The sequence below is a fragment of the Nicotiana tabacum genome, chromosome 23 (assembly GCF_000715075.1).
Source record: "Nicotiana tabacum cultivar K326 chromosome 23, ASM71507v2, whole genome shotgun sequence".
NCBI classification, from domain to species: domain Eukaryota; kingdom Viridiplantae; phylum Streptophyta; class Magnoliopsida; order Solanales; family Solanaceae; genus Nicotiana; species Nicotiana tabacum.
This window is the reverse complement of record NC_134102.1, coordinates 131972759-131996842: the sequence shown is the minus strand read 5'-3', so window position 1 is coordinate 131996842 and position 24084 is coordinate 131972759. Positions and strand designations below refer to the sequence as shown.

At 35.4% G+C, this 24084-nt stretch overlaps 1 protein-coding gene across 1 annotated transcript; it reads right to left on the bottom strand.

Moving 5' to 3' along the window:
- Positions 1-13786: 13786 nt before the first annotated feature.
- Positions 13787-18358, bottom strand: LOC107782543 (putative LRR receptor-like serine/threonine-protein kinase At1g63430). Its single transcript, XM_016603423.2, has 13 exons — positions 17654-18358; positions 17283-17421; positions 17071-17142; positions 16846-16989; positions 16599-16748; positions 16197-16313; positions 15946-16010; positions 15516-15767; positions 15201-15406; positions 14985-15117; positions 14748-14905; positions 14389-14604; positions 13787-14303 (listed from the first exon to the last, which is right to left on the bottom strand). The coding sequence occupies exons 1-13, from the start codon at positions 17733-17735 to the stop codon at positions 14058-14060; spliced, it is 1980 nt and encodes a 659-aa protein (XP_016458909.1). The 5' UTR covers positions 17736-18358; the 3' UTR covers positions 13787-14057.
- Positions 18359-24084: the final 5726 nt, after the last annotated feature.

The following is a 24084-nucleotide window of genomic DNA, read 5'->3' as shown; positions in this document are numbered from 1 at the left end:
ATCGTATACGGTATATTATGACGCATCTCACATTGGGCTTGGTGCAGTATTAATGCAAGATGGCAGGGTGATTGCATATGCGTCGCGGCAGTTGAAATTTCACGAGAAGAATTATCCTGTTCATGACTTAGAATTGGCAGCCATTATTCATGCGCTGAAGATTTGGAGGCATTACCTCTACAGTGTCTCGTGTAAGGTATTTACTGATCATCGTAGCCTTCAGTATCTGTTCAAACAAAAAGATCTTAATTTGAGGCAGTATGATGATCCTCATTTACTTGTCCTTAAGGACACGGTGCGGCACGGTGATGCCAAATAGGTTATTGTAAGGAAAGATGGAGTTCTGTGAATGTAGGGTCGTAATTGTGTGCCTAATGTTGACGGTCTTCGTGAATTAATCCTTGAAGAGGCACATAGTTCCAGGTATTCTATTCATCCAGGTATCGCCAAAATGTATCAAGATTTGCGGCAACATTATTGGTGGAGGGGAATGAAAAGGGATATAGTTGCATATGTAACTCGGTGTCTGAATTGTCAACAAGTTAAGTACGAGCATCAGAGACCTGGTGGTTTGCTTCAGAAGTTAGAAATTCCTGAGTGGAAATGGGAGCGTATCACTATGGATTTTGTTGTTGGACTCCCACGGACTCAGAAACAATTTGACGCAATTTGGGTCATTGTGGACAGGTTGACCAAGTTAGCACATTTTATTCCAGTGGCAGTTACCTATTCTTCAGAGCGGTTAGCTGAAATTTACATTCGTGAGATTGTCTGCCTTCACGGTGTGCCTGCGTCTATTATTTCAGATCGAGGTATGCAGTTTACCTCACACTTTTGGAGGGCTGTACAGCGAGAATTAGGCACGCGGGTTGAGTTGAGTACAACATTTCATCCACAGACATACGGACAGTCAGAGCGCACCATTCAGATATTGGAAGATATGTTTCGCTCTTGTGTTATAGACTTTGGAGGTTCTTGGGATCAGTTCTTGCCACTTGTGGAGTTTGCTTATAATAATAGCTACCAGTCGAGCATTCATATGGCTCCATATGAGGCGTTATATGGAAGGCGATGTCGTTCGCAAGTTGGCTGGTTTGAACCGGGAGAGGCTTGGTTGTTGGGTAACGATTTGGTACATGATAACTTGGATAAGGTCAAGGTTATTCAGGATCGACTTCGCACAGCTCAGTCTAGGCAAAAGAGTTATACTGACTGTAAAGTTCGTGATATTGCATTCATGGTTGGAGAAATAATATTACTCCGGGTTTCACCTATGAAAGGTGTAATGAGGTTCGGAAAGAAGGGCAAGTTGAACCCTAGGTATATTGGACCCTTTGAAATTCTTGAAAGGGTGGGTGAAGTAGCCTACAGGCTTGCATTACTACCTAGTTTATCAGCGGTTCATCCGGTGTTCCATGTGTCTATGCTCCGGAAATATCATGGTGATCCATCCCATGTGTTAGATTTCAGCTCAGTCCAATTGGACAAAGATTTGACTTACGAGGAGGAGTCGGTGGCTATTCTAGCCCGGCAGATCCGACAGTTGAGGTCTAAGAGTTATCCTTCAGTTCGGGTGCAATGGAGAGGTCAGCCGGTAGAGGCATCTACCTGAGAGTCCGAGTCTGACATGCGGAGTAAATATCCATACCTTTTCTCCAGCTGAGGTACTTTTTCTAACTCCGTTTGAGGACGAACATTTGTTTTAGAGGTGGAGAATGTGATGACCTAAAGTGTCATCTTTAAATTTAATAATTAATTCTATATTTTAAGACCTTGAAAAGTACTATTTATTATTTTTTGACTTGCGTGCGCAGTCCGTAAAATTTTTTGGAAAGTTTTTATGTGAAAAATGGATTAAAATGTGAAATAGTGCCTTAAAACTTAATTAGTTGACTTTGGTCAACATTTTGAACAAATGGAATCGGATCAGTATTTTGACAGTTCTGGTAGGTCCGTATCGTGATTTGGGACTTGGGCGTATACCCGAAATTTAATTTGGAGGTCCCTAACTCAAGTTATGACCATTTAACAGAAACTAGTAATTTAAAGGCTAAAACTTTTCAAGTTTAACCACGGGGTTGACTTTTTGATATCGGAGCCGAAATTCGATTCTGGAAATTTGAATAGCTCTATTATGTTATTTATGACTTGTGTGCCAAATTTGAAGTCATTCCGGATTCATTTAATATGTTTTGGCACGAGATTTGCAAATTGAAAAGTTTAATACTCTTAAGTCCGAATCGAGGTGTGAATTGCAATTTCGATGTTATTTGATATGATTTGAGACCCCAAGTAAGTCTGTATTATATTACGGTACTTGTTGGGATATTTGGATAAGGTAGCAAGGGGCTCGGGTAAATTTCGGACGAAATTCGGATTGTTTTGTTCGAATTTCGTAAGTTTTTCCGAGATTTGAGACGTGGGCCCCACTGTCGATTTTTAAAATGAATTTCGAATTTTAATCCGAAAAATTAGTAAATTCATATGGAATTAATTTCTACAATTTGTATTGAATATATTGAATTGTTTATAACTAGATTTGAGGAATTCGGAGACTAATTCGCAAGGCAAAGGTATATTGGAAACTTGAAATTTGATTTCGAAGCTAGGTAAGTGTCGTGGTTAACCTTGACTTGAGGGAATAGAACCCTTAAATTATTTGTTATGTGAAATGCATGTAAACGACATATAGGCGAGGTGACGAGTATCTGTACGTCGTCAAATTAATTGTTTTCATAAATATTGAAAATCCTAAAGTTATTGGTTTCTCTCTAGCTAGTAATAAAAGGATTCAGCCAACGTTACAACCTATAGCGCTGGGCCAGGACCTCAATTGAAATAGCTACGCTTCATGGGCACCAAGTATGACCAAATCATGAGCGCGCGCGTCTGTTTAATTCTATACCGTTGCTACTTGGAATTGACAACCACTAACCAATACATGAGTCTTTTTTGTAAGGAAAAATGATCAAATTTCCAATGGCTCAGTCTATATATATATCCCCCAATCTCAAATTAACTATTCCCAAGCCCCAAGTCAGCATAATGAAACTCAAATTATAATTAGTTGAATTCTCACCTCTGTCAGAACTCAAATGATACTCCCATCCATCACCAATCCTTATGAGATCACAATAGTGCTCCACATTTACTTCCTAATGCTAAAAATGACATAGAAACGCATAATTCAGCTCCTAAATAATTTGCAGCAGGATTATGCATGGTAGTTAAGGTGGGGTTATGGTGGTTGAAGGTTGGTAGTCTTCCGACGGAGGTAATTCAAATTATCACTAGGGTAGAATCGATCTCAACTATTCGCCTAGTTCAATTGTAAATTTAGATTTTTTTTACTTTTTCTATGACGACGGTGTCCGGGTCAACATACGTGTACTTCGACTATTTATTCCACCGCGTACTTGCTAACCTGGTACCTTCTAATAACACAAGTACCGAATATAAATCTTCTCCTAAACTTAATTTTATTTTATTTTTTACTTGGGGTGTTGTACTTTCAAGGTTTTGCACCTCTCAAGCACAAAGAAGAGAGAAAAACAAAAGCATCTCGCTAAAGTTTTTCACAAAACTAGCGAAAGCATTCTTCAAACTCACGTGAGAAAAATGTAAGATGAAAAGAACCTTACCCCTTTGTTCCTCAATCTCGCAAGATTGCAAGAAGCGTTATAAAAAGGAAGAACAATGAAATAAAAAGTAAATCACGTTTTTGAAGTAAGAGCTTAGAAAAACTAATCACCAATATTTATTTTTAGCATATTAAACCCTTTAAATAGGCCTTTAATAATTGTTTCTCTCCTATTCTTTGTCAAATATAAATTCTTGAATTCCTGCAATAACTGCTACAGGCTTATTTGATTTATGTGCATTAACTGCTACTTGATATTTAGCATATTAAATATTAAACTGCCTATTTTCTCCCTGATTTGCATAATAAATTATTATTTGTCATTGTTTGTTTCATAATTAAATCATAATTATTGTATGCTTGTTGTCTAAAACTTTTATATTAATTGTTGTATTTATTGGGGCAATTTCTTCTATGAGAATTGGTAAATGAATATATTGGAGGAGAGGGTTGCACGCCGCAACAGAATTGATTGAAATGAATATATTGGAAGTTCGGGTTGCACACCGCAACAGACTTATTAAAAAGTCCATATTGGGGGATCGGATTGCATGCCGCAATAGACTTTATTAAAAGTCAATATTGGGGAATCGGATTTCATGCCGCAATAGACTTTATTAAAAGTCCATATTGGGGGATCGGATTGCACGCCGCAATAGACTTTTTTAAAAGTCCATATTGGGGGATCGGATTACACGCCACAATAGACTTTATTAAAAGTCCATATTGGGGGATCGGATTGCACGCCGCAACAGACTTATTTAAAAGTCTATATATATACTTGATTAAAATAAATATATTGTAGGGTTGAAAATGAATATATTGTGGAAACGGGTTGCACACTGCAACGGAAATTGATTGAAATAATAATTGATTATGATTGTTGAGTTGGATTCAACTATTAGAAATGAGTTACCTGAGTTAATTCTATTATTGTGGTTATTACTATTATTGCGTACAGGTTAATGTAAGTGACGTGCCTTAGCCTCGTCACTACTTCGTCGAGGTTAGGATCAGCACTTACCAGTATATGGGGTCGGTTGTACTGATACTACACTCTGCACTTCTTGTGCAGACTTCGGAGTTGGTCCCAGCGGCGTACCATAGACTTGCTCGGATTTCAACTACTCAGAGGAGACTTGAGGTATAATTGTACAGCGTCCGCAGTTCTGAATTCTCCGTCTACCTTATTTTAGCTGTGTGATTTCTTTGAGACAGTTTTATTTTATTCAGACCTTTATTTGTATTATTCTAAAAGCTCGTGCACTTGTGACATCAAAATTCTGGGATGGTATTTAGACAGTGCTATTTTATGGATTATTCACTACATTTTAGACTTTACTTCCGCATTTGTTTCTTTGTTATTAATCAATTTAAAATTATTTTAAAATAGATAATATTATTCTAACGTTGGCTTACCTAGCAAGTAAAATATTATGCGCCATCACGGTCCCGATGGTGGGAATTTCGGGTCGTGACAGTGAAGCTCTTCGTAGAAGTGACTGGGAGTGCACTGGCAGAAGTCGCAGGTACGAAGCAATTCCCGCACCTGCGTGATCGCAGAAGCGGGGAGTGGAGGCGCAGCAGCAAAATCCATCGCAGATGCGCACTGGCCATCACATAAGCGATGTGCGCAGATGCGACATTCTGTCCGCAGGTGCGAGCTTGGCCAGGGCAGTGTGGATCGCAGAAACGACACTTGTGCCGCAGAAGTACTCCGCATGCGCGCAAATTTGTCCGCAGAATCGAAAAAAATTGGCAGAAACATGAGGATCAAAAATCAGTCATTTCGCCATTTCGTTTTGGAATTTTTGGAGTTTGATTCTTGGGCGATTTTGAGGATTCCTTCACGATTTCGACTGGGGTAAGTGTTCTACATCCATGAATGATTATATTTCATAAATTCATGGCTATATTCGTTTAATTCGAGTTTTAATGGAGGAAATTAGGATTTTTGTAAAACCTTTCTAAAACGAAAATTCAAGATTTGGGGGACGATTTGTTATTGGAATTCAATAAAATTAGTATGGTTGAAATCGTATCGGAATAGGTGTTCGGATTTCGTAAAAATTATGTCGGGTTCTGAGAGGCGGACCCCGCGTTGACTTTGGTTGACTTTTTAGAAAAAAAATTTAAATCAACGTTTTATTATCCAGAATTATTTTCGATAAATTTTAATGAAGTTATACAATTAATTTGGATAGATTTGAGCTGTCTGGAGGTCAATTCAAGCAAGAAAGCTATTTTTGGAATATCGGCCTAACTTCAAAAAGGTAAGTATCTTGCCTAACCATGAGTGGGGGAATTACCCCTTAGGCATCGAGTCTTATGTGCCATTTGTGAAATGTGAAAAGTCGTGTACGCGAGGTGACGAGTACGTACTCAGACTTATATGTGCAAAATTTATTGGGTTAAAGTCTCAGGCATTATTGTATAGTAAATTAGATAATTGTTAGTATTTATTTAATGATCTATTTGCAATGCCTCAATTCTCGTTTGTTGAATTTATTTTTATATGACAATTTGATGTGATTATTACTTGAATATTTATGTGAATTTCGTGAGTTTGTTGATTTGATATTTCCTGAAAATAATTATATTATGGATTTTTCATCTGCAAATAATTAATAAAATAAGTTTAAACTGAGGTGTTAATATAATTATCAAGAATTTGGATTAATGAAGGTGTTGCCATATACTAAGTATTTTCTATCTTTGTTGATTGTTTTGAGGTTTTGTATATGTTGTGTGGAGCCTAGGGTTATTTTTGTAACGACCCGGCCGGTCGTTTCGAGAGTTATAACCCCGTTTTTCCCATTCCTAATTCTTTTTAGTGTTATCAGCTATATTATTTTATATCGGATTAGTGGGTTCGAGTCCGGAAGGAACTCGGAGTAAAATGAGACACTTAGTCTCATAATTGAAAAAGAATTTGAGTTAGAAAAGTGGACCGGATATGGACCTATGTGTAAACGACCTCAAATTTAAATTTTAATGATTCCAATAACTCCGTATGGTGATTTTGGGCTTAGGAGCGTGTCCGAAATATTATTTGAAAGTCCGTAGAGGAATTAGGCTTGAAATGTCAAAAGTTTTATTTTTGAGAAGTTTGATCGGGGGTTGACTTTTTGATATCGGGGTCGGAATCTAATTCTGAAAATTGGAATACCTCTGTTGTGTCATTTAGGACTTGTGTGCAAAATTTGAGGTCAATCGGACGTGATTTGATAGGTTCCGGAGTTGTTTGTAGAAATTAGAAATTTCAAAGTTCATTAGGCTTGAATTGGGGTGTAATTCATGGTTTTAGCGTTGTTTGAGGTGATTTGAGGATTCGACTAAGGTTGTATGATGTTTTAGGACTTGTTGGTATATTTGGTTGAGGTCCCGAGGGCCTCGGGTGAGTTTCGGATGGTTAACGGATCAAAAATTGAACTAGAACAGCTGCTGCAATTTCCTTCTGTGGGAAATTGCTTCTGCCCAGATCGAGCTCAGGGTAGAGAGCCACGATCGAAGCCCAGATCGAGCTCAAGGTCGAGGGCCATGATCGAAGCCATGATCGAGCACAGAGTCGAGGGCCACGATCGAAGGCACGATCGAGCTCAGGGTCGAGGGCCACGATCGAAGCCCGAATCGAGCACAGAGTCGAGGGCCACGATCGAAGGCACGATCGAGCTCCGGATCGAGGGGCAGGATCGAGGACTAGGATCGAAGACCTCGATCGAAGGCCAAGATCGAGGCAGAACCGAGGATGTCTGGGCAGAATTATAAAAACAGGGACTTCGTCCCATTTGCCATTTTTGACAAATTGGAGCTTGGGGAGAGGCGATTTTTGATATATTTTCAAGAAAAACTTGAGGTAAGTCCCTTGTGATCATTTCTACTCCATAATATTGAATTATCATCGAGTAATCCGACTAGATTACATGATTTTGAGGCGTAAATCAGAGATTGAAACTTAGAAATTTGGAAATTAGATTTGTAGATTTGAGGTGATTTGAGGATTCGAATAAGTTCGTATGATGTTTTAGGACTTGTTGGTATATTTGGTTGAGGTCCCGAGGGCCTCGGGTGAGTTTCGGATGGTTAACGGATCAAAAATTAAACTAGAACAGCTGCTGCAATTTCCTTCTGTTGGAAATTGCTTCTGCCCAGAAATCGAGCCCAGATTTGAGCCCAAATCGAGCTCAGGGTCGAGGGACACGATCGAAGCCCAGATCGAGCTCAGGGTCGAGGGCCACGATCGAAGCCATGATCGAGCCCAGAGTCGAGGGTCACGATCGAAGCCATGATCGAGCCCAGGGTCGAGGGTCACGGTTGAAGGTCGGGTCGAAGACATAATCGAGGGCCAGGATCGAGAATCAGGATCGAGGGGCAGGACCGAGGACCAGGATCGAGGACCTCGATCGAAGGCCAAGATCGAGGCAGAACCGAGGATGTCTGGGCAGAATTATAAAAACAGGGACTTCGTCCCATTTTCCATTTTTGACAAATTGGAGCTTGAGGAGAGGCAATTTTTGATATATTTTCAAGAAAAACTTGAGGTAAGTCCCTTGTGATCATTTCTACTCCATAATATTGAATTATTATCGAATAATCCGACTAGATTACATGATTTTGAGGTGTAAATCGGAGATTGGAACTTAGAAATTTGGAAATAAGATTTGTAGATTTGAGGGTCGAGTTGGGGTCGGATTTTGGTAAAATTGGTATGGGTAGACTCGTGGTTGAATGGGCTTTCGGATTTTGTAACTTTTGTCGGGTTTCGATACGTGGGCCCCACAGGCGATTTTTAAGCTAATTTTTGGATTTTTATGAAAAAAATTATTATTTTCTTGTGGAATTAATTTCAATAAATTTTATTGACTGAAACAAATTATTTATGACTAGATTCGAGGCATTCGGAGGCCGATTTGCGAGGCAAAGGCATAGCAGAGTAAAAAGTTTCACGTTTTGAGGTAAGTAACGATTGTAAATCTAGTCCTGAGGGTATGAAACCCCGAATTTTTGTATCATTCTACTATTTTTAGTGACGCACATGATAGGTGACGGGCATGTGGACGTGCATTATTGGGAAATTGTGACTTGGTCCGCCCCGTAGCAACTGTAAAGTTTCATACTTTGTTGAAACCATTGATACTTATATGCTTTAGAAAGATTTTCTGTAAATTGGGCTGAATGCCATGTTTGGGCCTTGCGCCAATGCTGTTTAGACCCTTAGGGATTGTTTCTTATCATCCTCTCACTGTTTTCGATTGAAAATCTATACTCAGTCATGTTTATACTTGTTTACTGCATAACTCAGTTTTATGACTCTATTTTGATGCATATAAATGTTTTGGGCCGAATGCCCTATTTTACTGAAATGCCCGAGTGGCCTGATTTGTGAGGATGAGTGTGGATCGGGGCTGCCGGCCTGCAGCATACTTTATGATTGAGTGAGGCCGAGGGCCTGATTTGTGAGGATGAGTGTGGATCAGGGCTGCCCGCCTGCAGCATACTTTATTGTTATCGCACGTGAGTTGTCCGTGCAGATTATAGCGCTTGGGTTGAAGGAGCCCTTCCGGAGTCTGTACACACCCCCAGTGAGTGCAGGTACCTACTGAGTGCGAGTGCCGAGTGCTGAGTGACTGGGAGGCAAGAGTGATTGTGAGGTATGCCCGAGTGTCAAGAGTGATTGTGAGGTATGCCCGAGTGGCAAGAGTGATTGTGAGGTATGCCCGAGTGGCACGAGTGACTGTGAGGTTTGCCCGAGGAGCTGTATATGAGTGATGTTTTGCCCGAGGGGCTGTTTATGAATTCATCATTTTATCTCACCTTTATATTGAGCCTTTGTTTGAAAAACTGTTGGAAAAAAAATGTCTTTAAATAATTTTTACTGGAACTGGGTTTAAACGAGATGTATGATTCAAATCCTGATTTTTTTAAGAGCATGTGGTATTTTACTGAGATTTTATGATATGAACGTTATATGCTTTATTGCTCGTCACTACTGCTCAGTCTTTATTTATTGTTGTTACTTACTGAGTTGGCGTACTCACGTTACTCCCTGCACCTTGTGTGCAGATCCAGGTGTAGCTGGACAAGGTAGCGGTTATTGAGTGTTCTGGTTGCAGATTTTCTTGGAGATAGCAAGGTAGCTGTTTGGCGATTGCAGCCCCTGCTCTTCTCCCTCTTATCTTCCTCTAGTTGTATTTAGCTATTTTTCGAGCTGAGTTAGCCTTGATATTGTTAGACAGATTGTAGTATATGCTCATGACTAGTGACACCCCGATGTCGGACTTTTCTTTTCTGAACTTCTGTTTTTCTTTGATTTGAACTCTTTAAATGGAAGTTTTATGTTAAATAACCTTGAAATTATCTTTGAAATAAAAATATCGTTTTGTTTTGAAAATAAGTCGGCTTGCCTAGTTCCACGATAGGCGCCATCACGACAGGGGTTAGTTTTGGGTCGTGATAATTTTTGAGTAATTTATTGATTTTACTATATCATTAGAATTGGTTGAGGTTGTTGGGCAAATTGTGATAAGAATTGATTGTGTTGTGTTGTCGTGATAATATTCCGTGTAAATTGTTGTGTGATTTGAGTTATTATTATGAGGATATAAGGGTGGCATTTCATTGTTGATATTATGTGGGTATAAGGGTGGCATTTCACTGTTGATATTATATCTGCTGGGATATTGTCTGGGCGGAGTGATAAGGGTGGCTATTATGCGGAGAGATAAGGGTGGCTATAGGAGCGATAAGGGTGGCTATTGATATTGTCACGACAGAGGGAAAAGGGAGGCTATTATAGGAGTGATAAGGGTGGCTATTGTCAGGGATGTTATGTGATGATGCGGGATTATTGCGTTGGTAATTTTCATGTGATGTTGTGATTTTTTCTTGTATTTATTTTTATATCTTGTGCAATTTGTCTTGTTATTGGTAAATTGATAATAGACTGGTCTATGTTGAAATTGGGAGCCTATGGCTATTGGCAGGCGGATTATGAAAGAAAATATGGGCACAAGGTATCGTGAGTAAATAATGATAATATTGGCACGTGAACTGTTCGTGCAGTTGTGATATGAAATGTGGGCACGAGGTGCCGTGAGTAAATGATGATGATATTGGCACGTGAGTTGTCCGTGCGGTTGTGATAGAGAAATTGGCACGAGGTGTCGTGGAAATACGAAAGTGGGCTGAGACATGTATTTTTATGATTTTGAAATGAGGTGTCACGGGGTAAATTTTATTTGAAAGAATTATATTTGAAAGAAATTTATTTGAAAGAATTATATTTGAAAGATATTTATTTGAAGGGAGTATATTCGAAATATATTTATTAGAAAGTATTATATCCTGAAGAATTATTATTTGAAAAACATATAGGCGAAAGATTTATATTTGAAGGACTTGATTCATTGGTCATACTTATATTCATTATTTGTTGAGTAATATTTATGGTGTTTTTGTTGCCTTGATGTTTATATTCACTGGTTGATTATTGTTGCCAACATTGTTATTTGTTTCCTATTATTTTTGTATACTATATTGCATATTTGGTCGGTTGGCCAAAAATAATTATATTCGCTAGCCAAATATACAATCTATCTATCTATATTTTATTAAAAGCACGAAGGCCTTTAGCCAAATGTCGTTCGCCTTTTTTACCCTCTAAAATAAATTTTACATAGGACAAAATCGTAATTAAATTACTCTCCCTAATATTTAGGAGTTTTAAATCAACTAAATCATTATTTTCCTTATACATTTACGGCTTTGAAATCACATAAAACTTTTCTTATTTAAACTATGTATGGAATTCTAATGTCTTTTAAATTATTATAAAATTGTAATTACCATCCGAAATTAGGAATTCAAAGCCTACTAAAAAAAAATCTTAAAGAAAGTTGTGTCTAATATCCTTTTTGGTTCCAAGATCGTTGAGAACATACTTTGACGGCAAGTATAACGAATCTAAACTTAAAACTTAGACATTAGCTACATCAACAAAAATCAAAACAATTTAAAACTTAATCATAACGTTAAATACAATTAGTGAAACAAGGTTTAATACCCTTTAAAACTAGATTTTATATTGGATATAATTATAATTTATTAGTCTCCCAATATTTAGAACTTTAAAAAAATACAAACTAAATTTTGGTTATTAAATCTTCCCTTATTCGAACTACATATATATAGAAACTACTAAATTTCAGGAATTTAAAACCAAACAAAAATTTACTTATAAATCCTTTCTGTGTTTAAATTTAATTATGACTTTTTTCTTAGGTATATTAGATAAAGTGTATATAAGCGTACATTAAAAATTAATAAAATTTTAGATCTAATTTTAAATCTTCAAAAATTGAAGATTACTATACTATGTAAACCAAACTTATAACATACTAGGACGAGTATAAAAATATATGTAAATAAGTTAAATACGACATGCTTAGATTTTTAAAATAGTAGTAGTATTTTAATTTAAAGTAATACGTACTATAGTGTACTTTAAGTTAATTATATGAATACATTGAATATATATTGTGAATTTATACTCTATAAAATAACAAACTTAATTATAATACTCGATAAGTGAAACACAGAAAAGAAATATTTATGTATTGAAATTAATAAAAATAAATCATATGCAGTTATTCACAAGTAATTTAAGATAGTAGTTAAAAGAGCTAAAAGAAAACATAGAGAACGAAGGTACAAATATTCCTTATTAAGTTAGCTATACAAATCGATATTCTTTTTAAATATAAATTTATGCACTTATTTTATAATTCAAAAATAATATTTATATAATTTTTTTAAAAATTTAATACTTATTTAGGTAGGTTACACGCTCAACGCATGTAGCGTAAAACATATTAAAAGCACAAAGACCCTTAGCGAAACGTCATTCACCTTTTCTAGTCTTTAAAATAGCGATCACACTAGATAAAATTGTTAAATTAACTATTTTCCTAATATTTATAATTATGAAATTAATAAAATTTCTACTATTAAATATTATCTTATTTGAAGTATCTCCTAATATTTAGGAATCTAAAGTTAAACTAAAATTTAAAATAAATTTAAATACATTCCTTATTTGAATTGGATAAAATAACTATTCGCACGTGGTATATTTCTCCCATATATAATAAAGTGATCTTAACTCCAAAAATATTAACCCTCTCACTTTAGGTAGACATATAGTTTATTTTATAACTATGACTATGTTTCTTCCTCAAGACACAAACAAACCTAAACCTCTATAAAACTTAAAAGTATAAATAAATGCAAATAAATTATTTATTGGAAACAACAAGCATTTTAGCTTTATAAGCACTAGCTATTGAGGCGTCAAGAATTATTTTTAAAAATTACCTAGATAGTTAATTTTGAAAAACAAATAATCTGAAAGTATAAAATAACTATTGAAGTTCTAAAAATGAACCTAACCAAAAGTAAAAATTCCTTTAACAAATAATTTTAAGGTAAAATAACAAGTAAGAGTTGTTTAATATTCAAAAATTTGAAATTAGCTAATTAAATTTCACAATAATTTTGATGGAATATAGTTTAAAGATCAATGTTTGCACTAAAAACATTTTGAAGATGAGTATAATCTATCTATTTATATCAATACTATCATACAAACAAGAAAGTCTAACATGAAATATTGATCAACTTTTACCCTTCGTAAGCGCAGTTCGTGTTGAATAAAATCATAATTACAGTTAATACCTTATTTTTAGCAGAATTAAAATTTAAAATTTTAATGACTTCTATGGGATAGAGTTCTTTCTTTATTGAGTTAGCTAAATAAGATTGGCATTAATCATCATGTTTATGATTTTAAACTTTTTTCTTTTAACTTTTATTATGTAATCAAACACAAATTCTAAAATAATATTTATAACATTTTTGTAAATCTACCTGAGAGGTACATGCGCAAAGCGCGTACCCTAAACTAGTATATATATACACACACTACAATGAACTTATTGCTCAATATACACTGCAATGAGTTCAAGCTATGTTATGAATTTTAACAAATATCTAGATCAAAGTTCAAAAGATAATTTGTATGGTGTTTTATACACTACAATGAACTTATTGCTCAATAATACAGAAAGCTGAAGAAGTAACACTTTGAAGTAGATAAGTAAAATCTAGCCAACATGCCTTTCATTCACTATCAACACTCATCATTTAGTAAAGAACCAGTTGTTTACAAAGAATCAACAGTAGCATCTCTTCAACTCTACTTTTCCTAGAGACTCAAAATTTACATGAACTCAACCACAACACCAGAACATTGGGAACGAGATCGAGAGATCAAAAAGAAAAGGGTAGAAAAAAAGGAGAAAAAGGGAAAGTGCTAGACGATTACATATTTTGGATATATATACTGTTAGCCTTCTGTCAGTTAGGATGAAAGTGCAAGCTCGGCCCACGCCAAAGAAGATGCCTTGAGCTCTGCAGTGATTGAAGTGTCAATGTTGCTCTCTAACATAGCACACAAGTCCTTCATGGAAGTCCTCCTGCTCGAACTCGGGTGGATGCAAAGGTTAATCACCTCACAAATCACTTTGAGATCCTCTTGTTTGAAATGTTTCAACTCTGGATCCACAACGTAGGATAATACCTCGGGAACTTCAAGGAATTCCTTAGCCTGCCACATAAAAAGTCGAATTCAGGTCCTCTGCCTGAAAAGTCTATCGCATATAATAATCTTTGGCACGAAAAGAAATACTAACCCAATCTACTAAGCACCCTTTGTCTTTGCAATATGGAGGTCTCCCACTGATTATTTCCAGTAGCAGTACTCCAAATGCATAAGTGTTACCCTGGACATCGAGATGACGGCTCTCTAGAGTATTTGGAAGGACACAAATTGCTCCTTCACTACTGATAGCACCCGAATTCTTTTCTGATCTGGAAATTATCGACTTCCAACTTTCAAAATCAACAAGCTGCACCAATTAAAATGAAATTCTGAGACGACAGTATGGAATGCCAAAGTTTTTGTGACTGCTTAAGAGCATAATGGGTATACAAGATAGATAATGATAGATAATGTCACTGTTTTATACGTCATTAATGGTCTTTTGTTTACCTTGGGAGAAAAATCTTCCGTGAGATATACAGAATTTGAGTTCAGTTCTGATATAGTAAATGGAGGGTCAAGTTCTGAATGTAGATATGTCAGTCCCTTAGCAATGCCGATAACTATTTTCATCCGGCGTGTCCAAGATATGTTGCATCCTTCTCCATCTGTGAATAACTTCAAAGAGTTAGGATTTCGCCTCGAACCATACTGAAGTAGACGCAAAAACCAATTTACTTTACTCACAATGAAGGTGTTCATATAATGTCCCATTGGATGCATACTCAAACACCAACATCCTCGTGAAAGGACTACTTTCTCTGCAATAGCCTAGAAGTTTCCCAGCATTCTCGTGATTTATTCTGGCCAATTCTGCCACCTATGGTAAAGTTACAGAAGTTAGAGCATGAAACTTACAATGGAAACAGTAGCTACATATCATGAAGAAATAATGAGTCTCACCTCTTTCTGAAAATAAAGCTCTAGATAGGCTGTCCAATGCTCTTCTTTGACACAAAGCGATATTACAGCTATCTCGGGTCCACCTTTCATTGTTCCTTTGTAAACTAAGCTGTCTGGTGAGGATCCAATGATGTTGCTGAAATCTTCACAAGCTACCTCAAGTTCTTGTCTGCTGTATCTTACGACATCCTTCAGCATACCAGTATCTACAAAGAAACACCAGTGGTAAATAGAAACCATGGCCTCAATGCTTCATAAGTATAGAGCAAAGATACTTTTTTATGAAGTACCCAAGTTCAAGTGCATGGAACTAACCTACATAAATCGTCATATTATCTTTCCCGCTTCCTGATTTTTTCCAAGGTATGATTGAGGATTTGCTTTTACACTTGTGAAGGCCAGTCACAAGAGCCACGATGAAGAGAGAACCTACCATAACTCCTGTTACCACTTCTAAAGCCAAAAGCCAAGTGGGCTTGGAAGAAGAAGCCTGATGTCTTGGTCCTTCAACAGACCGGTGCTTATTATCGACTGTTGATGCATGGCTAGTGGGAGGTGGAGTTCCACCTACACCACGATATTAAAACAACCAGTTCAGTCTTATTATAATAACAAATCTACTTGACTGTAACTGTAAAGGAAAAAGAAAAGAAAACATGCTGCACAAACAATTCATTCTGTGGAAAATAGTAACCAGAGATTGTTTACTGGCTTAAGAAAGAAATGCTCGAACAGCATTACTTACCACATAGAGAAGCAGAACGCTGCTTTGGATCTTTATGCTGAAGGCAATTTCCTTGAAAGCTAGATCTATGTCAAAACAAAATAACAGGCATTCAGAAATTATAAAAGGCAATAGAAAACAACACTTATAGAGCATCAGAGCGATGCTTCGGATATTTTCTCTAGCGACAACTTCATTGAATCTAGATCTACAGCAATGAAAATAACAGGCATTCAGGAACAGAGAAGATAAGCGAAGAATTAAGAACTGACTTTGGAAGGTAACCCAAGCACTTCGGTATGCTTCCGATAAGAAAGTTGAATGAGAAATCAGCAACTTTAAGTTGGGATGAACGACAAAATCCTGTAGGGCTGGCACCAGAGGCATACCTAAAAAGAAGTAGCAGAAAAAAAATAAGAAACCAGCGCTAAATATACATGCGATGAATATAAGGCGACATAAAAAAAAGTTTACTCACTTTTCATCACAAAAAGACAGATCATTTCCAAAAACACCATCGTTAAACTTTTGAAACATGCATTCTGAACTCTGTTATATTGCTCATTATGGTCAACATTAAGGGATAAAGCAATATCTTGTATTACTCCTTATCGACATACCAGAAAATTAAAAGAAAAACAAAAAAGTACAAGAGTAGTGCATAATCCACTTACATTCCATGTACGCCAGATGTAAAATCTGATCCATTATTAGCAGGCACTATTCCTTGAAGTTTGTTCCTGTCCAGCCGAAGTTCCTCAAGGTATTTCAAATTACCAAGCTCAGCAGGCAATTTCCCCGTTAATCCATTGGATTGTAGGTTTCTGCAGACATATACAAGCTAGAAAAATAAGGGAGCTTCAAGGAAGATAGGAAAAGTCTAAGTACAAATAAACCAACAAAGAATCACGTTAGACTAACATTTTCATAATGTCTTTCAAATTGCCGAGCTCAGGAGGAATTGGTCCTGTTAGCTGGTTAGCACCCAAATCCAAGACCTTTAGGTTTTTCAACAAGCCAATCTCCTTAGGTATTGTACCAATCAGTACATTTCCATGCAGTATTCTGCATATCGCCAATTCATAACATAGTTACGACCTGAAACTGTATTATACTTATAAGTAAGTCTATCATGAAATAACTTACAGTTCTTGCAAAGAAGAGAGTTGATGCAAGTTGGGTGAAAGAAAGCCCTTCAATGAAGCACCAGAAATGTTACTGCAAATTATAGTCCCACGAAGTAGTGGAAACACGAATTAGAGTTTTAACTTGAGTCCATAAATCATTTTTAGTTGAGAAAAATCAATAACCAAATAATACTTCAATGTATGGCACATAAATTAAAGAAAGTATCTCACATTTTTATGACATGATCTTGAGCCATAGAGCAAAAGATTCCGGCCCAATCACAAGGATCTGAATCTAAGGCATTCCAATTTGACAAAAACAGAAGAGGGTCTTCATATATAGCTTCCTTGAATGTATTGAGAGCATAAACTGTATCAACAAAAAGTCCCCAATCAGATTCACTCAAGTGAACTACCTAATCTTTGAATTACAACAAGGTATATCAACAAAACAAATACAAGATCTTTCCGGAACAACATTACATAACACCCTGCATTATTGTTAATCCTACAACTAACACTTACAACAATCAAAAAGACTAAATATCGCAACTACAGAACTTAAGTACATCAAGATCTAAGCTTGAATTAATAATTCACACCTTCATTTGATGGAAAAGCATCACAGATCACAACATACAGTCCAAGAGTAACTAAAACTGTTAAAAAAGCAAAAGTTCTCATCTTTCTTCCAATAATTCTCTCAACACTCAAAAACACACTAATTTTTACACAAAACCAGAACTGAAAGAACCCATCATAAACAACAGTTTCCAAGAACTTCAAGAATCAACCAAAAAAAAAAAAAAGCAAAAAGTCGAAATTTTGAAGAAATGGGGTTATCAAGAGCTGGAAAGAGAAAATAGGAAAAGACTACAGACGGTGGATTTAATAAGAGATGAAAACAAACAAAGAAAAGCTGGAAAAATAAAGATAAAGTTGTCTTTTTTAGAAGTGAGGGAGAACAGAGAAAAATACTAAAGAAAACAGAATGAAGCTTAAGAGTGAATCCAAGAATCTAAATCTGTAACAACCCCTTGAATGGAAACTACTCTTAAGTGTCACCTACTAGTAAAAAAAATGGGGGAAAACTTGGGTTCAAAGAGATGTTTGGTGTCAGAAACAGAGACAGTTTATGAGCTGAACAAGAAGAATTTTTGGAAAGGAAAAGGTTAAAATTATGGTAAAGAGAAAAAAAATCAAACAGAAAATGCAGAAGCAGATAATAGATTGGAGATAGGAAGGAGCGGCGGGCTAAAGGAAGTGTGGGCCTGTACAAGCGTGGCTTTGATGGATGAACTTTGAACATTTTGTTATCATAATAATACAATTTGCTGTATTATTTCTCTTTTGTCCATCTTATTTTCTTAATTTAGATTTCACATAATAATAACTTTTTTTATTGACACATATTTATTACGAAATTGGTTAGTTTTGTCAGTTTACTGTAATCCTTCTTCTTTATCTGGGTTTAGAATCGATAATGAACTAGCCGATCGATACAAAGTAAAATTATTATTGTTGTTGATGATTGACACGGATTTAAAAAAGAAAAATAATTGAAATTCGATTTCATAATATTTAAAATTTACTTCACTAAAATATTTAGGAATCAGTACAAAACTCAACATTTTAGGAGTTTCTAATGAACTATGAAAATTATGTATTCATTCATGAAGAAGGATAAGTGCCAACATGGGATTATTCCTTGAACTTTTATTTTTAATTTAAATGATTAATGATATTTTCTTTTGTAAACAAAACTATTTGTGTTCTACTAGTGTATTATCTTTTGCTTTTATTAGTGCTTTAAACTTCTTGTTTATTGCCAATCCCATTATTTGAAAACAGCCAATCATTGTTTTTGAAAAAAAAGTAAATTAGGTAAAGCTAGTCTTCAATGTGATTGAGATAATCCTTTTTGTTTTTGTTTTTCTTACTACTTCTTTACATCTATATTTCTTTACCCTTTTTACCTTTTGATTTTTGTTGATATTGATTTACTCTATTGAGAAACCAGAAATATGGTAGTACCAATATTTCTAAACCCAATTAGTTGTTTTATTGTGTTTCAATGTCCTTGAATTTTCTCTTCTTTGTTTAGTTTTGGTTAGACGAAAATGCATTAAATGTACAAAAGCTTGATGTAGTACTTAACCACGTCATAAATGAAGTTATGAAAGAGAAAATCCAAGAGGACGACTTGGAACTAATAATTGCATAAAGGAAAGGTACCAGGAACTAATATAGGAGCAACAATATCGTAATCCGATACACACAAAATATCTTGTATTCACACAAGGTCAAGGGGAGTCGCACCCTCAAGAAATATGATATAGATAGTCTACTCGAATGCATACATTAATTATTGCTTTCATGACTCGAACTCGTAATCTATAGATTGCACGAAAATAATTTTACCGGCTCCGAGGCTCCCCTTGGAATAGCATAAACAAGAGACACTAAAATTAGAATAGATAAGACATATTCACTTGGAGTATATACTACAAAACCAATAAATCTATATTTCACTTGGACTTTAATTAAATACTTTGTCGTTTATTTTAGTTGTTTATTTTTTATTTTGCACTCCCTTTAAAAAAATAAAGTATATATTTTACAATTTCACTCATAATAATGATAGCATTTAAAAAAGTATTTGAGAAATGATTTGAAAAATAAGTAGTTAATGATAAGGGTAAAACAAGAAGAAAGAAAAAATTCCTTTCTCTTGATTTGTTAAAATGAATAAGTAAAAGTGAAAATGTATAGGTTTCAATTTGGAGACAAACATTGTACTCTAAAGGTTTCAAGTTGAGCAGAACCAAAATAAAATACTTGGAGTGCAAATTCAATGACGGGACCCATGAAGCAGACGTAGAGGTAAAGCTTGATGCTCAATTTATCCCCAAGAGAGTTAGTTTTAAGTATCTCGGGTCTATTATCCAAGGTAACAGGGAGATTGACGAAGATGTCGCACATCGCATAGGAGCGGGATGGATGAAATGGAGGCTCGCTTCGGGTGTTTTATGTGATAAGAATGTGCCGCCAAGATTTAAGGGTAAGTTTTATAGAGTAGTGATTCGACCAACTATGTTGTATGGAGCTGAGTGTTAGCCAGTCAAGAACTCTCACGTGCAAAAGATGAAAGTAGCAGAGATGAGGATGTTGAGATGGATGTGTGGGTGTACCAGGAGAGATAAGACTAAGAATGAAGCTATCCGGGACAGAGTGGGAGTAGCCTCCGTGGAGGACAAGATGCGGGAGTCGAGGCTGAGATGGTTCGGACATGTTAAAAGGAGAAGCATTGATGCTCATGTTAGGAGGTGTGAGAAGTTAGCCATGGCGAGTTTGAGAAGAGGTCGAGGTAGGCCTAAGAAGTATTGAGGAGATGTGATTAGACAGGACATGGCATTGCATTAGCTTACTGAGGACATGACCCTTGGAGGTCGAGGACTAGGGTAGAAGGTTAATGGGTAGTTTTTTAGTTGCTCATCGATAGTCTTAGTAGCACGCATGTCCCTTCATATTCTTAGATTTTTATTGTGTTATGTGATTTTGTTCGCCTCAGGTATTGTATTCTCTGTTGCTATTATTTGATACTACTTATCTTTTGTCTCCCTCTTTTTCTTCTCTCTTCCTTTCTTGCTTTTTTTCTTCTTTTTCTTCTTCTTCTTCTCGAGCCGAGAGTCTATTGAAAACAGCATCTCTACTTGCATTAGGTAGGGGTAATATCTTCGTACAAACTAAATGAGTTGTAAGAGTGATGATGAACGGTTTTCGAATCGTGCGCAATCATGTGCCTCATTCTCAGCGCATGTTAGAAACCAACACACGCTTTAATCAGTGAGTAGAAGCAGAGACTTGCACGGTTTAATATTTCTATTTTTCAGTGCATTAAATAAAATATTACTTCCTCCCTTCACTTTTACCAGGTATAATAAAAATAAATTTTTATTTTTATTTGTTATTTTACGCATATTAAGAGAAGACAAAAAAAAAATTATTATACCCACAATATTTATTACTTATTTTAAATTATTTTCTTAAATTCAATAAAATATGCATCAATTAATATGGTATCATAGTAAATTAAGAACTTTATTTATTATTTCTTAAGGGACGTGAAAAATCAAAACGTGCCAAGTAAAAATGAACGGGAGAGTATTTTTTAGGAACAATTCATTGAGTAGCCTGGGACATGTTTTTTCAGAATAGTTAGACAAAATTTTAAGAAAATACACAATACACTTTTCCTTCTAATTTTCGAATTTAGACAAAATATTCGTTACCGATATCAAGAGTTATTATAAGGGAAAGTAATCAAATTTATCCTTATACTATTAGTAATCAAAAAGACTTTACCCTCGGTTTGAAATTTGTTCTAATACTATCCCCATCATAAGGAGAAAAAACTCTTATTTTTGTCCTTAAGTGCAAGTGAGTGATTTTAAACCATAATTAATATTAAAGAGCTATTTGAATCTTTTTCTCGAAGAAAAGACAAGTGAAATTTACTCATTTTAATGGAGCTCTGTTAATAGTAACAGGGGCGGATTCAGAATTTGAACTCTACGAATTCAATATTTAAATTTCTTAACGTTGAAATAGTTATAATTTTAATTTATAGGTTATATCTACTACTATTTGTTATAATTTTAATGTGTTTTTATAAATAAATGTAAGCTACGCATCAAATGTAGTGGGTTCAGATGTTCTCGGTATTATAAGACTAGATCCGTCCTAAATGGCAAGAGCAAATACGAGACAATATAATTGGTTAATAATAAAGGCGTGAATGAACCAAAAGTTTTAAGAAAAAAGTGCAAATTGTTCAATTTCTGACAGCAACAAAAATGAAAAGTTCATGTTCAAATTTAAATACCAGCCTCAAATTGATGCTAATTTTTGGACATTTGATGGAAAGCTCAATTTCGAGGAGAAGAAAAAAAGTGTGATTTTGACTTGCTTATGTCTATTTTTAACTGTTAATAATATTCTATTTTCCCGCTTCTTTTCCGGGGAAAAATTACTAGTATTAGCTATGACTTTCTTGCAATGACTATAGGTTTGCGATGTCGATAAAGTAGTCAAAAAGCCAACATCAATTTTACCTGCTCCAATACACAATTATTCACGAGTAAGAACAAGAAAAAAAGACAAAAGGCATTGATTGTTAAATGTGTATGTTTGTTACTTTGTAGCTAAGTCATTTTTCCCATATAAATAGAGATACTTTATCCCATTGTAAATCATCCCAAAATTAATAAGAACTCTTCTTCTTTTTTCTGCAATATTATTCTTCCTCTTTATTGTTTCATTACACGTTATCAGCACGAGACTCTACCGTCTCAAGAAGCTCTTTGAGAAGATTAAGCAAATATGGATATCTCACAATGTAAACCTGGATCAAATTTTAATTGATTCATGTACGACACATATAATATTCAAAGAGAAGAAATATTTCTCTCACTTAAGTATGTGTAAGGGAGATGTTACTATAATTTCTGGTAATAGTAATCTAATTGAAGGCTCTGAAAGAGCTACTATAACTCTGCCTAGTGGAACAATATTTATCATAGATAATGCAATATTTTCCTCCAAGTCCAAGAGGAACTTGTTGAGTTTTAAAGATATCCGCCGAAATGGGTATCATATTGAGACAATAGATGAGAATAATCTTGAATATCTCATCGTTACTAAAAATGTCTCTGGCCAGAAAAGGGTTATTGAGAAGTTCTCATCTTTATCTTGTGACATGTATTGGACAAGAATTAGTGCAATTGAGGCACATTCTACCGTAAACTAAAAGGTTACTGATTCCAATACTTTTGTACTTGTGCATGATCGATTGGGACATCTTGGATTAATTATGATGAGATGGATTATATAAAACTCAAATGGGCATCCATTAAAGAATTTTAAAGATTCTTTTAAATAATGAATTTTCTTGCACTTCTTGTTATCAAAGCAAGTTAATTATTAGACCATCACCAACAAAGGTTGGGTTTGAGTCCCTTACGTTTTTGGAAGGTATACAAGGGGACATTTATGGACCTATTCACCCACCTAGTGGGTCGTTTAGATATTTTATGATCTTAATAGATGCATCTTCTAGATGGTCTTATGTGTGCCTATTGTCATCTCGCAACCTGACATTTGCAAAATTAATGGCACAAATAATCCGATTACGGGCATAATTTTCCGATAATCCAATTAAGTCTATTAGACTTGATAATACTGTTGAGTTCCCATCCCAAGCATTTAATGATTACTACTTATCATTTGGGATAAAAATGGAACATCTTGTAGCTCATGTTCACACTCAAAATGGCCTTGCAGAGTCTTTAATTAAACGTCTGCAATTGATAGCAAGACTATTACTCATGAAAACGAGGTTACCTACTTCTGTTTGAGGTCATGCCATTTTACATGCAGCAATGCTAGTTCGTCTCAGATCGACAAATTATCATAAATATTTCCCGTTACAATTAGTTTTGTGTCATGAACCTAATATATCGCATTTAAGAATTTTTGAATGCGCAGTACAGTATATGCGCATGTAGCACCGCCATATCACACCAAAATGGGTCCCCAAAGAAGGTTAGAAATATATGTTGGGCTTGAATCGCCCTCCATTATTCGCTACCTCAAAATATTAACGGGAGATTTGTTCACAGCTTGATTTGCAGACTGTCGATTTGATGAGACACTTTCCCAAAAATTAGGGGGAAAAATTTGTGAAACCAAACAGAAAATTTTGTGAAAAAATTCATCATTGTCTTATCTTGATCCAAATGCCTCTATTTATGAAAAAAGTGCAAAAATCATCAATTTAAAGAAAATAGCAAATCAAATGCCAGACGCATTTATGGATCTGAAAAGGATAACAAAATCACATATCCCTACAGAGAATATTCCAATCCGTATTGATGTCCCTGTTGGATAATCTTCTAGTGTCATAGCTAATGAGTCAAAAGCACGCCTAAAGTATGGCAGACCATTGGGTTCTAAGGATCGAAATCCTAGAAAA